Source organism: Odocoileus virginianus, chromosome 23, assembly GCF_023699985.2.
Source record: "Odocoileus virginianus isolate 20LAN1187 ecotype Illinois chromosome 23, Ovbor_1.2, whole genome shotgun sequence".
Lineage (NCBI taxonomy): Eukaryota > Metazoa > Chordata > Mammalia > Artiodactyla > Cervidae > Odocoileus > Odocoileus virginianus.
This window is the reverse complement of record NC_069696.1, coordinates 11650020-11666580: the sequence shown is the minus strand read 5'-3', so window position 1 is coordinate 11666580 and position 16561 is coordinate 11650020. Positions and strand designations below refer to the sequence as shown.

General features: G+C 59.0%; 1 protein-coding gene across 3 annotated transcripts in view; it reads left to right on the top strand.

Moving 5' to 3' along the window:
- SHISAL1 (shisa like 1) overlaps positions 1-16561 on the top strand; it is a 78537-nt gene that overhangs the window by 17098 nt on the left and 44878 nt on the right. For all 3 annotated transcript variants that reach the window (XM_070453485.1, XM_070453486.1, XM_070453483.1), the window contains exons 2-3: positions 11525-11620; positions 15235-15448. In XM_070453485.1, the coding sequence (XP_070309586.1) occupies positions 11557-11620; positions 15235-15448 (278 nt within the window). In that variant the 5' untranslated portion in view covers positions 11525-11556. The remainder of the gene's footprint in view (positions 1-11524; positions 11621-15234; positions 15449-16561) is intronic.

The following is a 16561-nucleotide window of genomic DNA, read 5'->3' as shown; positions in this document are numbered from 1 at the left end:
CAGAAACGCCAGCTACAGACGGGCGGTGGGACGAGACACAGAGTGCCCTGGGTGTGGAGCCGGTGCCCGGAGCAGGCAGACCCGCGGGCCCTTTGACTATGTCCAGGTCACATGATGTGTTTCCAACTGCAGCCGATGCCAGCAGCTCTCCCTGGCAGACAGGGCTCCTTGCTGCCAGCTGGGGATATGCTGGGGTGGGGTGGGGGTGTGTGTGGAAGGGGGCAGGTGGGAAGCTAGCCCAGCAGTGGAGTCAGGTGGACATACCCACCTCCACAGACTCTGCATGTCTGGGGTTCCTTTCCCAGAGCCCAGTAGGCTGAATGCATTCACCAGTGCATCTCGCCGGGGCAGTGACCGGCATGGAGGACAGCCTCCAGAAGTGACAGCACTGGCCAGCATCTGGCCAAGACCTTGGCAGTCTCTCTCACCGTGTGGTATGTTAGCCCAGATGCGCCTCTGCGGCCCCAGTTCAGCTGCTTCTGAGCCGTGAGACCTCATGAGGACCAGCCTCAGTTTGCTCACCTGTAAAATGGGACTCTTTGTGGGGGTGTTGTGTAGACAGAAAGGCAAGGAGACCTGAGCCTGGCCCTGGGGACAGACCCTGGGCAGTGCCCCAGGACCTGGGCCTGAGCTGGACCCCCGCCACTGAGGCAGGACCGAGGCTCTCTTCAGCTGCCCGGCCTCATCCCGCCCCAGAAGGGAGCTCCCGGCCACACAGGCCGGCAGCCATGCTCCTTGGCCTGAACAAGGCCCGACCAAGTCGCTCTAATTTATTGGGGTATAGGCTTGATCGTGGTTGGAAGTATGGAAGGCCGGAACTGCAAGGGACAGGGTTCCTGGGTGTTCCCAGACCCAGGCCGTGCACAGATATGACTTCCTTTGGAGCAAACCCCCCTGAGCCCAGCCATGAGCCAGGGTCCCTGCCCTGGACAAGTGCCTCGCTGGGGGGAAGAGCTGGGCCAGGCCGTGGAGTGACTCTCAGTCCCAGAAGGATGTGAGGGGCTCCAGTGAAGGCTGTGTGGGGCAGGTCGGGCCAGGGCAGGCTCTGGGCAGAGAGGCTGGGCGCCCCACGTGGGGTGCACAGAAGCTGGTCCCAGACCGTCAGCTCGGGTCCTCTGCCTACAGGCTGTGTGACCTCAGGCAAATTGCAGACCGTCTCTGCTTTGGTGTCTTGTGTCAAGAGCCTAGCCCAGCGAGCGGGTGAATAGAGGGTCAAACGCCCAGACAGGCTCGTGCTTTGTGGACCAGCGAGGAAGCCGGGATGGCAGGGAATTCAGGGTGGGGGAAGAAGCAAGAGGCTCCGACTTAGGGCAGCTCCAGCCCCTTCCCCCAACCCCCCATCCCCCCTTTAAGCTCCTCCCCAAAGCCGGATGCCTTTGGGGCCCCCCGGCCCTGGTGCCCTGGTGCCCTTTCTCATCTGTCCTTCACGCCCAGCTCCTCTGATGGTCTCTTCCTGTGCACACGCCCAGCTGGCCAGCCTGGCATGGCCAGGCAGAGGACGGGGTAGGCAGACCCCAGGGCCATGTTTGCTGCCCCACTGTGTGAGCGTGGGCCAGCACCTCCCTGCCTCCCCTCACCCATCAGGTTCAGTCTTCCTCTCTGCTTCCTGCCCCTTCCTCCCCTGAAAGGGCCAAACCCCTGGTTTATGATCCTTGGGGGTGGGCCCTGCGGAATCCCATCCACCTACTGTGTGCGAGGAGTCCATCACACCTACTGTGTGCGAGGGGTGCTCACAGGGCCCTGCCTCCTGCTCCCACTGCAGCCGCCCGCTCCCTGAGCCTGTCCCGCCCCTTGGCCTTTGCACACGCCCAGCTCCCTGCTGGCATGCTCCCTCGCCAGGCCCACCTCCCTTGGTCCAGACGGGCCTGCTCTCCTCACCGATCTTGTGTTCCTTGGGCACACCCTCGACCCAGACCAGGTCAGGGCCCGCCTCTGTGCTCAGGGGCCCCGAGTCTCTGCACATGGGAATATGGTTGGCTCCACGGGGGACGGGATGGGTCTGTTCCGCCCGCCGCCGTGTCTGTGGTCCCTAGCCCACTGCTGCTGGATGGATGCCTCCACCACCTCCTTGGCCGCTCCCAACAGCCCTTCAAGGGGGGCATGTTACCCCCATTACAAACGAGAAACTGAGGCTGTGCTTCGACCTCTCTTCTCCTCAGTGAAGAAGGGCCCCTGGGGCCAGAGCCCCCTCCCACAGAGGGAGCGGGGAAGGAGCCCCCAGGGTGGGGAGAGAAATCGGGGCGCCCTCTGACAGTCTGTGGGTCTGTCTTTCCTCTCCCTGGCCTGACACTTTTAAGTGATTCATTCTTCATGTGATATTTTTGTGTTTCTCCACTGGGGGAAAAATACCGCTGGGATTTCCAGGGGTTGGTTGTTTCATCTCCATGGTGTAGCCAAATAACTCGAGAGAACAGATAGAGGCAGAGGGCTTAGCCGAGCTCTCGGCTAAGCCCTCCCCTTAACCGGGGGGGAAGCAATGTGCCTTTGGCCGCTGCCCCAAGCAGGGAGCAGAGCATCCAGGCCTCCCGTGGGATTCGGGTTTCCAGCCCAGCCTCAGCTGCATGCTTTCAGGTGGATCGCTCCCCTGCCTCGGCCTCAGTTTCCCCACCTGTGGAATGGGAGCGCAGCAGTGCCCACCTCAAACATTCAAGGGAGGGACCCGCGTGGAGGACCTGGTGAGAGCCCAAGAAGGGTGGAAGGAAACTAGCCAGGTTTAGAACTTGAACCCAGAGCCAGGTTGGTGGAGGTGGGGAGGATGCCCTTCCAGGGATCAGTGAGAATGTTCTCTTGAGGGAGGGATTTGGCTAGCAGGTGGTTTCCAAGTTGCTGGTGATCTGCATGCTGTCCTGTGGTCACGCCCGCGCTGATACCCCACAGGGCGCCTCGCAGAGCTCAGTGCTCCCCTCCTGAGTTGACCCTACCCTGGCCATGTAGAGCAAGCACTATCAAGCCTGCCTGATAACGGGGATGGTGGGTGGGGTCAGGGAATGTAGATCCAGGAGTCTGCGCTGTCCCACCTGGGCTCCCCGAGGCTCTGGAGTTGGGTTCTTGGCTTGGCTGTGTGGCATCCACCCAGGGCTGACCCTCCGAGGTCACTCCTGGTGTCGGCAGTGAAAGTTGCCCTCCTGTCTCAGCGAGAGTCACGCTCAGGCCCCGGACTGCATCTCACCTGTTCCCATGGGAATGCGCTCTTTGCAATACAGCCAACCTGGCATTCAGGTCCATGAGTGTTGACAGAGTTCCCGCTCTTTGGGCAGCAAACATGTATTCAGCACCTACTGTGTGCAAAGCATCCTCTGTGGGGGGTAGAGAGGCCTAGAACACCCCCCCACCCAGGAGCTTGTGCCCCACAGGGAAGCAATTAACAAGCAGGCAAGGCGGAAGGAAGTCATGCATGCGCGATCAGTCACTCAGTCGTGTCCAGCTCTTTGCGACGGCATAGACGGCAGCCCGCCAGGCTCCCCTGTCTGTAGGATTCTCCAGGCAGGAAGCACCTTGGAGTGGGTTGCCATTTCCTCCTCCAGGGGATCTTCCCGACTCAGGGATTGGACCCGCGTCTCCTGCGTTGGCAGATGGATTCTTTACCACTGCGCCGCCTGGGAAGCTGGAAGGGAGTCAGTGCTAACTAAGGGCACTAGTCTTCAAGAGTTCAGACACACTTTGCTTTGCTCGAGGGCACACAGCAACCTCTCAGGTGCCTAAACCATCAGCTTTAGAAACGACAGTAGCACCACCAGATAAGAGCCGTTTACGGAGCATTTGCTAATTTACTAGATGTGCTGGGTGCCCTGCTAGCAGTTCTGCCGCTTTCCGTCTTTCTCAGTACCCCAGCAAGGGCAGGGTCACGGTTCCCATCTTACAGATGAGGAAGCCCAGAAGACTCAGCTGCTTAGTGGCAGGACTCAGATTCTAGGCCAGGGGAGACTCAACTCCAAAACCTGTGCCATCTCCCCTGACACTCACTGTGAGCCCCTGCTTGGGATCAGACTAACCTGAGTTCGAATCCCAGCCCTGCCACCCTCCAATTCTCCGCAAGCCACTTAGGCTCTCTGAGCTCAATCTATTTGAAAAACAGAAATGATAATATCTGCATTCATTGAACCCGTCCAACAAGTGTTTATAAAGGGCCTACTTACGTGCCATTAATGGAGCGTTTGCTGATTTACGAGATGTGCTGGGTGCCCTGCTATCAATTCTGGTCCTTTCCATCTGCAGGCAGTACAGGAGAACTGGGTTTGAACCCTGGGTCAGGAAGAGTCTCTGGAAAAGGGGATGGCAACCCACTCCAGTATTCTTGCCTGGAGAATCCCACGGACAGAGGAGCCTGGCGGGCTACGGCCCATGGGGTCACAAAGAGTGGGACACGGCCGGGCGACTGCGCGGCCGTGTGCCGGGCTCTGTGCTGCATCGTGACAAGGCCGAGCGGTGTCAGCCGGACCAGCTTCACGGCGTGCAGTCCGTGCTGAGGGCCCACCCTGGGCTTAATGCTCTTCCTTGGCTGTCTTAGAAATGCTTGGTGATTCTTGAATGAAGACGGTTCTGTGCATTTTTCATTTCGCATCGGGCCCTGCAAATGATGCCGCCGGTCCTGGGTCGCAGCCCTTATCCAGTTTACAGTCTGCAGTCTAGGGGAGCAGACAGGCATAGCTCAGACAGAGCCACTGTACCCAGCATGCAACTATAAACCACCATCTGTATGCGGAGAGGTAGACAGGCTGTGAGCGCACACAGCAGGGTTCCCGACCTCGTGCCTGGGTTGGGGGGACACCTCTTGGAGGACACAGGCTCCGGGGGATTCATCTGAATCTGCCAGGTGAGGGGTGGGCACAGGATGGGGTGGGAGCCGTGGTGAAGGGCCTGCAGGGCGGCCAGTGTGGCTGGAAGGTGGGCCTCCTGGCCAGGGAGGGGTCAGGGCCCTGGCAGGAATCTGGCCTTCACTCCAGTGCTGTGGGAGGCTTGGAAGGTTTTTTGTGTTTTGTGTGTGTCTGTGTGTATGTGTTTTATTCAGCTGCGCTGGGTCTCAGTTGCAGCATGTGGGATATAGTTCCCCGACCAGGGATCAAACCCCAGCCCCTGCATTGGGAGTGAGTGAAAGTTTCTCAGTTGTGTCCGACTCTTTGCGACCTCATGGACTATACAGATCATGGAATTCTCTGGGCCAAAACACTGGAGTGGGTAGCCTTTCCCTTCTCCAAGGGATCTTCCCAACCCAGGGATTGAACCCAGGTCTCCCGCATTGCAGGTGGATTCTTTACCAGCTGAGCCACCAGGGAAGGCAAAATCTTAACCACTGGACCCCCAGGGAAGGCCCTCCTGGGAAGGTTTTAATCAGGGGTGGTGCAATGGGGTTTGCATTTTGAAAGGCAGCTCTCTGACTTTGAAGGGAGGGTGGGTTTTAGGAACAGGGGTGCTGGGAGTCCCCATGTGCTTGACTGATTCACAGAGAGGGTGCAGGCCATCGAGGTGGGCACAGCGTGGCTCTCAGGGCCAGCGTGAGGTTGAGAAGATGGGGATGGGGACCCTCCACAGGCCGTGGCCGTGACTGCTGGCCGTGCAGCCTGGAGTCCGGCTGCCTGCGAGCGTGTCGCTGTCTGGCTCATATCCAGCCCGCTTCCTGGCTTCCCGCCCGCCCTCCACAGGCCCCTGGGGTCAGGAGGACATGCTCTGATCTTGCTTCACACTGGCATCTATTCCTGGACTGCACGTTTGGACTGAGATTTCATAACCTCAAAGTGGGTGTAGTCCTTAACACAAAGATTCACAAACTCAGGGTTATGGAAGGGCCTGGACACGTGAGGACTTGCTGGGGGGTAAAGTCACTGCTGATGCTGCGTGTGCCGGTCCCTGGTGTGTGGGGCTGGTGGTGGGGAGGGGTGCACACCTGTGCCCATGTGTGCACACGTGTGCTGCCTGGAGTGTGACACACCCACCTGCCCATGGGAACCGGGCACAGCAGAGCGCAGGCTCTGAATCCTGGCTCTGCCCCGCCTGCCCCTCCATCTGCACTCCAGGGAGGGCAGGGGAACAGCCCTCAGGGCATCAAGAAGTGAGTGAGCTTGTCAGAGTCCTCGCCTCCCCGCCCAGGGTGGGCGCCCGGCTGCTGTCTCCAGGGTTAGTTCCGATACCCGTCTTGTGGGCACCTGTTCTGCCTGCAGGACTGTTCGTGAACCCCCAGAGGGCTCTGCCCTTGTTTCATTATTAATTCACAGAGCTCATACTATTATTAATAAGAAGAAGAACACCCAGGCTTAGTTACTAGTTCATCATGGGATCACTTGCTCCCTGACTGTCCCCCACAGTCCCCGTGTCGTCCTGCGGCAGCCAGACCTGGTCCTTCTTGTCTGTGGCTGAGCCCCACCCCCACCCAGCCCTGGGTTTGGCGCCTAGCAAAGGCCTGTTGCACTGGGCGTGCAAAAGAGGACCCGTTCCCTGGACAGTAAGGGTCGAGAGGGTGAGCCACTGAGGCGGCTTCCTGGACCAGGTGGCATTTGAGCCTGACCATGTGGTAGGTCCGATGTGGACACGTGAACTGGGGGAAGGGCCAGCCTGAGCAGAGGGCCTGACTCCTATAACTCTGTCACCTGTGCCTGGCACCCAGGAGGCTGGCATGGGACCTGTCCTCACCCCGCAGAGCTGCAGCCCTGCAGGGATGGGTCAGGGTGGGACGTGTTTGGGTGACAGGTGTGTAACTAGTCACAGGCCCTTCTTCGTTCTTGATGCTGTGAAATAAATACAGGGCTCAGGTGGCGGGGTCTATAGCGGCCAGGGCGCCCCCTCGGCAAGGGGTCTGGGTTCTCCACCCACCACCTGCCACTTGTTTTTCTCCAACAGGTTTGCTCTCAAGTCAGGACACAAACCAAGCAGGCAGCATGCTCTCAACCATGCCAGCCTCTGGAGACTACCCGGGAGAGTGAGAGAATTAGAGGGAGGGAAGCTTCACTGAGAGATGGGCACCCCCAGCTGGACCTCGAAAGCTGGTTCCAGGCTGCCCACCTGCAGGAGAGTGGAAGGGTGTCCCCCAGCATGGGGAGCAGAGTGTGCAAAGCCCAGAGGAGAGGCAGATCCTGGAGGGCTGAACCCCAGAGCAGCAGCAAGGGCCAGACCACCCAGGCCTCAGAGCATGGACCTGAACCCGAGCAGGTGGGCGGGTGGTCGGATGGGCACTTCGGGAAGCTGGCCCTGGGCCCGCAGGACCCGGCCTGGTGGGCGAGGCTGGGGCAGAGGCAGCTGGCAGCCGGCGAGGAGCGGCGCTCCCCACGGACACTTTTCAGCTCCAAGCCCCATTTCCAGGCCCTCGGATGCGTCACTTCGTCCAATCATCCCAAGGACTCTGTGAATTAGCTGCTATTTTTATCCTCCCTTTAGGGCCAAGGCGACTTGTCCCAGGACACACAGGGTGTGGTTACAAAAGGTGGAGCCAGGCAGCGTGGCCCAAGTGCAAGGCCCGCCCTCCGAGCCCTGCTGCCCTTGACCCAGTCCAGGCAAGAACTGATGCCCTTGGCCACAGCCAGGGGAGCTCGTGGTAGGCTGAGCAGGGGTCTGGGAGAAGCTGGGAGAGGATGAGGAAACTAGGTGTTGGGCCAGTGGCCACCAGGCATATGGGGTCCTGGGGGGCGGGGGTCTGGGGCAGCAGCCCCCCGCCCAGTGCCCAGGGCCCAGCGCCCCTCCCCACCGCTGCCCCTGTCCCAGCCCTGCCTGGCCTGGCTGACTCGAGAACTGATCTGTTGTTGCTGCTGGTGGGGTTTAATTCATCTTCGCCGGCTCTGTTTCTCATCGCATGCCCTCCTTCCTTCCTTCTCAGGCCTTGCCAAATTCGGTGTTTAAAAATACTCCTCGGATATGGGAACAGCAGTCCCCAGCTGACCCGAGGGGCAGATGCGGGGATGCGTGCCTGACGCGTGCTTTTGGAGGCCGTCCGCTCGGGGAGTCCCGCTCACCCAGAACATTCTCCCCGCAGTGGGAGCTTTTACCATCGGCCATCAGCTCCCACGGTGGACAGTTTACTGGTTCTTAGAGGAATAGAACCCGGGACAATCAATTAGGGCTTCTCTCGTAGCTCAGTTGGTAAAGAATCCTCCTGCAGTGCAGGAGACCCGGGTTCAATCCCTGGGTCGGGAAGATCCCCTGGAGAAGGAAATGGTAGCCCACTCCAGTATTCTTGCCTGGGAGATCCCATGGACAGAGGAGCCTGGCAGGCTACAGTTCATGGGGTCACAAGAGTCGGACACAACTGAGCGACTAAACCACCATGATAAACTGAATGTGTCTGTAGATGTGCCTTCTGGGGTTTGGGGGGCTCCAGAGGCCCTAGAAACTCCTAAGTGCCTGGAGGGACCACCTGCTTGCAGACTGGGCTTCCTTCCTGGAGGAGCCGCAGGGCGGCTGTGTGACCAAGGCAAGTCGCTTCACCTCTCTGAGCCTTGGTGTCCTTTACCAGATGGGTGTTTGATAGCTGCTTGATCAGGCTGTCGGGGGTCATCTGAGAAAACGTGGTGAAAAGCCAGCATACTTTCATGGAGAAGCCGGCTGGTTTGAGCCAGCCCCAGGGCGCAGCCCCAGAAGCCGGGCCAGCCCTGCGGGGTGGGAGCAGGGCTGCTCACTCTGTCAGTCCCAATTCCTGCCTCTGCTGGGGGCTGCCCCCAAATGTCACCAGTGGGTGGGTCCCACGTGCTGGCACCTGACAGCCTGACACACCCAGAACCCCCTCTGCAGGCTCCAGGGAGGGGCTGAGGTGAATGTGGGTGAGCAGACGGCTTGCCCTCTGGGCTGGCCCTCTCGTGGGAACCCCACGGGGCTGGCATCCATGGAGTTTCCAAAGCCGCTCTGTTCCGGCCCAGCCGGGAACAGAGACACTGGTTGGCTTCGAGCTTTGCTGTCTCAGGTCATGACAAATGGAATTTTTATGTAAGTTCCCAGTGACTCTCTGCGGGGTTTTCTTTCCACCACGAATTCAGCCTTTAGTGCTGGCACCTGAGCTGCCCAGGGTTGGGGGGCAGGTGGGCCTGGGGAGGTGGGCAGCCCCCACCCCAACCCTTGTCCCACCAGCAGGGCCGTGGCGTCCATCACCCGTTGACTCATCCTTAGGCGGCCACGTTGGGGGACGTGGGGGGGAATTGGAGACATGAATGGGGGAGGGGGCTGAGCAGATCACAGGTGGGCTTGCTCCTTTGGACGGCGGGATGGATGCGGCCGGCACAGCACATCCCCATGGTGGGGACACCTGTGCTGGGCGGGACCCTCACACCCACAGCGGGCCCTGAGGCCACTGTTGCTTCAGTGCCCCCAAGAAGCCAAGAGCCGGAGTCAGCCAGGCGGGGGGCTGTCACCCAGGCTATGCCAAGCCCTGACCCAGGACTTTCACGGTCTGATAGAACAGGGCGTGAGGACCAGTCCCATAAGGTAGAGCTGGTGGGCGCCCTCATCCTTCACACTCTGAGTCCCTAGAACCCAGCCCAGGCCTTGGCCCAGAGTTGGGGAGTCAGTGAGTGGATGTCGAGAGAATACATAAGTGAATCATTGAATGAACACGTTAATGAAAGATGAGATGGAATATGATAAGCCTCAGTGGAGGGACAAGCTGCTTCCAGCTGACAGAATCGAGGCAGGCTTCCTGGAGGAGGTGACATTATACCAGCTTCTAAGGCCGTGCAGGATTTGGTCTCACAGGAAAGAGAGGAGGGCACCCCAGGTGTGAGTGACAGACCCCCTCCATAGGCGCAGGACTTTGTAGAGAGAAGGAGCAGCAGGAGGGAGGGCTGGGCCCGTGGTGGAGGTGGACCCCCACCCTAGCATTTGTTCAGTGAACCCACCAGCTCTCTGATTGCAGCCCCGGCTCAAAATGTGGGTGGCCCCACCCTACAGGAGCCCAGAGTCTAGAGGCCCGTCTTGGCTCTCAGGGAACCTTCAGCTTTCCCTTCTGCAGAATTGGGGCTCAGGACTTGGCACTCCCCACCCCCTCACAGGACCTTTTCCACGGCTGATCCTTAGGTCTCCCCAGAACGAAATCCTTTCCTAAGCATTTTCAAATGCTTTAATCTCCTCCATCCTCCCAGGAGTGCCCTGAGGAAGGCAGGGAGGAGGCCCAGACTCAGAGCAGTTAAGAAGCTGGATGCCCGTGGGGGCCGGGCTGCTCGTGGTTGGGGGGAGCAGAGAGGCCTGGGTGGAGGGGTGGGCGGGGGCCCTCCCCAGGGGCTGGCGCCGACGTCACCGTGAGTAAGCACCCTGTTAAGGCGTTCCGGCTCCGGCCCACGGCCCTGCCACCCTCTTCCTGTTCTGGCTCACCACACTTCAGAGCCGCCCTGACCCGCTGGTGCCTCCCTGCCCTGGCTGCAGATGAGACGCCCGAGGAGGGGCCTCAGAGCAGGGGCAGGGACCTGCCCGGGAGCGCCCCGTGTTTGGTGGAGAGTCTGACCCTCTCTCCTGGTCCGACACTTCCAGCCTCTGGGTTGCCCACCAACCCCCCCGCCCCGGTAGCTTCCTGCCTCCACTCAGGATTCAGAGCTGCCCTGGACCCATGCTGGGTCCCTGAGCGCTCCCTGATCGGGAGAGCTGTGAGGGCAGAGGGTGGCGCACAGGACCCCGCTTGGCCCAGAGCCTGGCACATAGTAGGTGCTCAGCAAACCCATCCCCAGCCACATGCAGGTACCACCCCGGCGGGGCTCTAGCAGTCCAGCCGACTACACAGGGGACGCTAGGGTCTCCTCCCCAGCTTGAGCTCTCAGACCCCTGGGGAGCGACGGGGGTGATGATAGTCAGGCAACCTGTCCCTCAGGTTTATCCTGAGGCCTCAACAGTCTGATGTAAAGTAGCCACGGAGGGCCAAGGCCCTGCCTTAGGGGGCTTGCAGGTACCCGCCCCTCCCCATCCTCCCGTGCTCCCTGGGGCGCCCACCTCAGGGCCTTTGCACCTGCTGCTCCCTCGGTCTGCAGCACTTCCTCCACCCCCACCACCCACCTCCAGAACTCTGTCATCGTCCCAAATGGGAACTCTGTCCCCAAGGAACAGTCTCTCCGCCTCCCCCAGACCCCCACTCCACCAACCTACTCCTGTCTCTATGAACTTCCCTCCTTTAGGGACCTCGGTATTTGTCCTTCTTGACAGGGTCAGGGCAGGGGCTGTGAAGGGAAGTCCCCAGTAGAACACAGCAGGGAGACCTGGGTCCTGCCAGCCCCTTGCAGGCGCACGAGGTCACCCCTGGTCCCCTCGTTCACCCCCATTCTCGTTCCCACGCCCACCCCCCTCAGCCTGCTGCTTATCTCCACCACCTGAGCCATCCGCACTCCTTTGATGAAGTCTGATTTTGACGTGAAAAGAAAGGGAGGCAACAGCTGACTGGTTGGGGAACTCATCCATCCCGGGAAAGGAAGCTGGATGGCGGCATCGCCACCGTGCGCGTCCTGGCCCCTGCTCCCGGCACACTCGCGCCTCTGCCCGCGCCTGCTCGCCCTGACGCAGGCAGCACAGCCAGTGGTCCGCCCCGCGGGCGGGACGGCCTGCAGCTGGCCTCTCCCGTCTCCTTCTACAGGCGGCGCTCGACGGGTCGATGCAAGCCAAACGATGACCAGTTGTGGCCAGCAGTCCCTGAACGTGCTCGCCGTCCTCTCGTTGCTGATTTCTGCAGGTAGGACCCCCGGGATGCTTGGCGGAAGGTGGGCGGCGGGGTCAGGGTCAGGCCGGTCCTCCCCAGGGTCACTGCTAGCCCAGCCAGAATTGTGGGCGCTGACGGGAGCCACCCTCGTAAGGAGCTAACGTTCGTGGGGCCCCATGTGTGCCTGTCTCAGGGCGCTCCCTGGAAGATTCTCGAGGATGCTGTGGGGGGATCGCTGGCTGACACTGAGCCCTAGGAGAAGCCCTTATGCGCAGTGAGTTCTCTCCTAGGCCTGGCAAGTCAGTCAGGCAATGTCGTAGTCGCCCCATTGCGCTGAGGAGGAGACTGAGGCTTGGAGAGGGAACTGGCCAGCCTGAGACGGCACAGCTGGTGTAGGGGCTGGATTCCAACCCAGGCAGCATCACGCCAGGTCCCCGGCTCCCTGCACCCGACCAGTCTCCGGAGGCCTGCCCCTCCCCGATCCCAGCAGGGGGGCTCTCACGCGCCCCTTCACCAAGATGAACATGAACCGTGCCCTTCGGTTGCTGCAGGGGGCCGCTGGCCACCTGGAGAAGGGGCACCCGCCTCCTGCCGTCAGGGCTGGCCCTGCTCTCAGCAAGGCGCCTGCTGGCTCTGTGTTTCTCCCTCTGTCTGTGTGCCTCTCCCCCATCCTGTCCCTCCCCCTCCGTCCTTGTCTCTGTCTCTCTTTCTCAGGCATGTGTGCACTTAACCCCTGCTCGCCTCTTGCTCTGACAGGGTTGTGGATGCCAACCTGCAGCCTCAGGTCCCTTGCCCCTTTGCTGGCCGTTGTGGCTCAGAAGGAGGCCATGAAGGGCCCAGGGATGGCAGAGCCCAAGCTGGACCAAGGCCCGGGGCCTGGGGGTGACCACCATGCACAGAACTCCTTCCCCGCGGTGGCTCTCCTGAGTGTTAGCTCTTCTTGTCCCCTGGAGGAGAGGGACTCTTCACCCATTTACAGAGGAAACTGAGGCTCAGGCCAGGAAAGAGACCAGCCCCAGGCCACGTAGTCAGAGAATGCAGTCACCTGGCTGTTAAGTGATGGCCCTGCATACCCTGAACTTTGCAAATAGGGGGAATCATGGTCCCCTCTTGGGGACCTTGAGACCCCAGTCCCCGAGAGAGTGGCTGTCCCCATGGTGTTCCCTCTCTGCTTGGGCCTGTTTTCCTGGTGACTCAGGATGCGCAGGCCTCCTGACCACCATCCCTCCACCCTCGGGCCCCAGGGCCCTGCTGCGCCCATGCCTGAGGCCAGAAGCACCGTCCTTTATTGCCCACTCTGTTGCTCACCCCCTCCCTGCTCTAAGCGGGCCCTGTGTGCTGTTTCTGGGTGCTCCTTGGGGCCCCCAGCCTCCGGGAGGCCGCTGGTCTTCCATCACCGGAGGCAAGGAGGTGCAGAGAGGCCCTGATGGCTCAGGCGGTCCTGTGCGTTCCAGGGGTCAGACCAGTGTCCCAGCTTGGGGCCCAGGGCGCCTCGGGCTCCCTCACATTCTTCCTCTGGAGGCAGCAGTGGCCTTCTGGCCTCTGTCAGATGGTCAAAGCAGGCAGCGCCAGGGGTGGCCAGGGTGAGCCTCTGGGGACCTGTCCGTATCCCCTCCCCACCTCCATGGCGGCACTTCCGGCTCCTTCAAAACTCGGCTCAAAGGCCCCTTCCCAGCTCTGCGCCTTCCCTCCCTGGGTCCTGCAACCGCAGCCTCTCAGCCCAGCCTCAGGGCCCCAGCTGGTCTTCCTGACTCCCCACCGGGAGTTGCTGACACACCCAGCCCCTGTGAGCTAAGCTGAGTGTGAGCCAACTCCCCCAGAAGATGGGGAGTTTTCATTGACCGGAACACAGCCCAGAACAGTGGCTAGGATTCACCTCCTGCCTCCGCCCCTCGCCTCCAGCCTCTGGTGGGTTGTCGCTCCAGGTCAGTGGGTCCCAAACCAAGTCTCTTTGCATCCCCTGCGGGTCTTGCTAAGACTCAGACTGTCACTCCCTCCACCTCCCTCCTCCCCCCCCCGACCCCGTCTCAGAATGCAGGCCTCGAGGCGCTGCATCTGTAACAAGTCCCTGGGGGACGAGGACGTGGCAGGTCAGGGACCACACCTCGAGAGCGATGCGCTCAGCCTCAGTTTTCTCCTCTGTACCCGGGAATGCACGAGATCAAGTGAGATGATGAATTCACCAAAGGCTTCCTTACTGACCTCTGTGTCCTTAAGACGGTCTTCTTTTTTTCTAAGGCTCAGAAGGGGTTCTGGAGAGCTCCCCTGACTCCTGAAAGGCTGGGACACTTCTCTTGCAGTGTCCCTGCCCATCCCCACAGAGGAGGGTGCTGTACTTTGAGGAAGGGGCCCGGGATTTCACTAAGCCCCCCAAGCCAGCCTTGGCGCTCCAGTACATGAGACCCGCCCACCCACCGGCCAGCACCGCCCCGCCGGGATCCCCATGCCAGCCCCGGGCACTAGGAGCTGTGTGGGCTGGAGTCTAATAACCTCTCAGCAGAGACAGAGCTTTCAACAACTGAGGCGCTTCTGCAGAACCGGAGCCTTTGTGGCTAGAGAAATGTATTCAGCCTACGAAGCCCCTTTTGAGCGATACAAATTAGATACAGCAGTCCCTTTTATGAAGATACTAATTAAGCTGGAGACAGCGGGCTCCAGGTTTTTTTCCACTGTTATGTTTGTTCAGGCTTTCACTCCTGTTTATCACCATCGGCACGACTAGTAAATAGTGTCCTGGGCTTAGACGGCGTCACCAGTGGCTGAACACCCATCTCTGGCCTTGAGTCAGGGGAATGAGGGTCCGAGGCCAGGCAAGCTTTGTCACCGATTGTTGATGGGGTCTTTGATGGTCTTTTATGTGTTGAAAGATGAAGAGGTAGAAATTGTGTTTAAATTCAATGGTCTGGGGGCTGAATTACTTATTATAAGAGCTGGGGCCCCTGAGGCAGCCCCCTGGGGGCTTCTGGTTCTAGGGCGTCAGTTCAGTGGAGACTGAGACACAAGGGGATGCTGTTTTCTCCACAAGCAGGACCTGGTCCTTGCACACTGTCAACTCACCACCCAGGCCAGCCTGGACTTGGTGGCGAGCCCATCACCAAGTCCGCCCAGTGACGGAGGAGTGGAGAGGGTCCTGGACCTTGGATCCAGGCAGGCCTGGATTGGATTCCCCCTCTACCACCTCTCGCCGGCTCAGACAGGTCACTGTCGGCCTCTGAGCCTCGGTTTCTACCTCTGTAAAGTGGGATCCCAGACCTGCCTCTTAAGATGGCCAAGTGGATTAAATCCGATAGAACCGGTGAAGCACATAGTAGGTGCTCAGTTCGTGTTGTTTCTTAACTGGGTTCCTGCTGTATGCAAAAGGCTTGGAGAGGATCCCCTTGAGGCTAAGATCAGCCCTGCCTGCAGGGAGCTCCTGGTTGACTGACACATTATAAGCAGGATGGTAGCCCAGGGGATGACAGGAGCAGGCTTCCTGGAAGAGGCAAGGCTCACACTGGGCCACAGAGGCCTCCTGGCAAGGGAAGAGGCAGCAAGACCCTAAAATAGGCCAACCAGGCTCTGCCCACGATCCTCACGGACTGACTGGTGTCTTGGGCCAGCTGGGCCTCTGAGGGACCCCCACCAAGCCCGGTGACTCTGTTTTCCAGCCTTGCCCGCGCATTTCCGGGTCTGTGAGCCGTACACAGACCACAAAGGCCGCTACCACTTCGGCTTCCACTGCCCCCGGCTCTCGGACAACAAAACGTTCATCCTTTGCTGTCACCACAACAACACGGTTTTCAAATACTGCTGCAACGAGACAGAGTTCCAGGCGGTGATGCAGGCGAACCTCACGGCCGGCTCCGAGGGCTACATGCACAAGTAAGTACCACGCGGGGCCCCAGTCAGGCCAGGGTGCTGCCAGAACACCCAGCCTCCCAGCCAGCTGTCAAGCAATCAGTGTGAGGATGGGTGGGCTGGAAGGAGTTTATGCAAGTCTTCAGGTGACAGATTTTTTGGGCTGTTCTGTCCTCTGGACTTTAGCCTTCTCATCTGAGAAATGGGCACACGACACGATACCTACCATTCAGGGCTGATGGGAAAGTGAAATGAGGTCAGGAACGTGGAAGACTTTCGGTGCTTGGAGCTGGAACCCATGAGACCCAAGTTCGTTTTTCACTCATTAGTCGTTCAACAAATATTGGTTGACGTTCTTGACTCAGAAATTATTCCCATGCAGCCCCTTTACCTAAGGTGATTAGACCACGTGAGACCAGGGCCCTGATGGACGGGATCTGAATGTAGAGAGAGAGGAGGAGTTTGCTGGTAGAAAAGCAGTGAGAATATGCTAAGTAAAGGCACGTGGTATCCAAACAGTACCTACTTATTTATCTTATTATGAATGAGCATATTTCACATTTTAAAGAGCCATTGTGACTAGCTGTTTATGTCCTCTGCCTTTACCTATTTAATTTTCGGCCTTTTTCCTGTTTAATCATAGGAACTCTTTACATATGAAGGAAATGGGATGCATTTCAAATATTTCCTCAGTGTGTCTTTGAGTTTGTGCTGCTTTTTTCTTCATGCTTAGTTTTTAATTATTATACAGTCAAATTGTACCCATATTTTTGTCTTTTATGTCTGGTGGGGTTTATATCATACTGAGACAGGCTTTTCCTACTCTGAGATCATAAAAAAAAATCCCCCCATGTGTTCTTTTACTTCTTGTATGTTTATTTTCTTGCCTTCAGATCTTTGATCTGTCAGGAATTTATTTGGATGTAATATTTCTTTTTTTTAATGTGCATGCAAGTAGTTCATGTGGATGTTTATTAGGAATCTCGCTTTACTTTTTTCCTAAATGGGTAGACAGTTATCCCAACAGGAATTACTGAATTGTCCGTCTTTTCCTCGCTGATGTGAAATGCCAACTTATTGTATGCTATAATATACTAAATGTGAGTGGGTAGATTAGGGCGGCTTTCATTGGTCTGT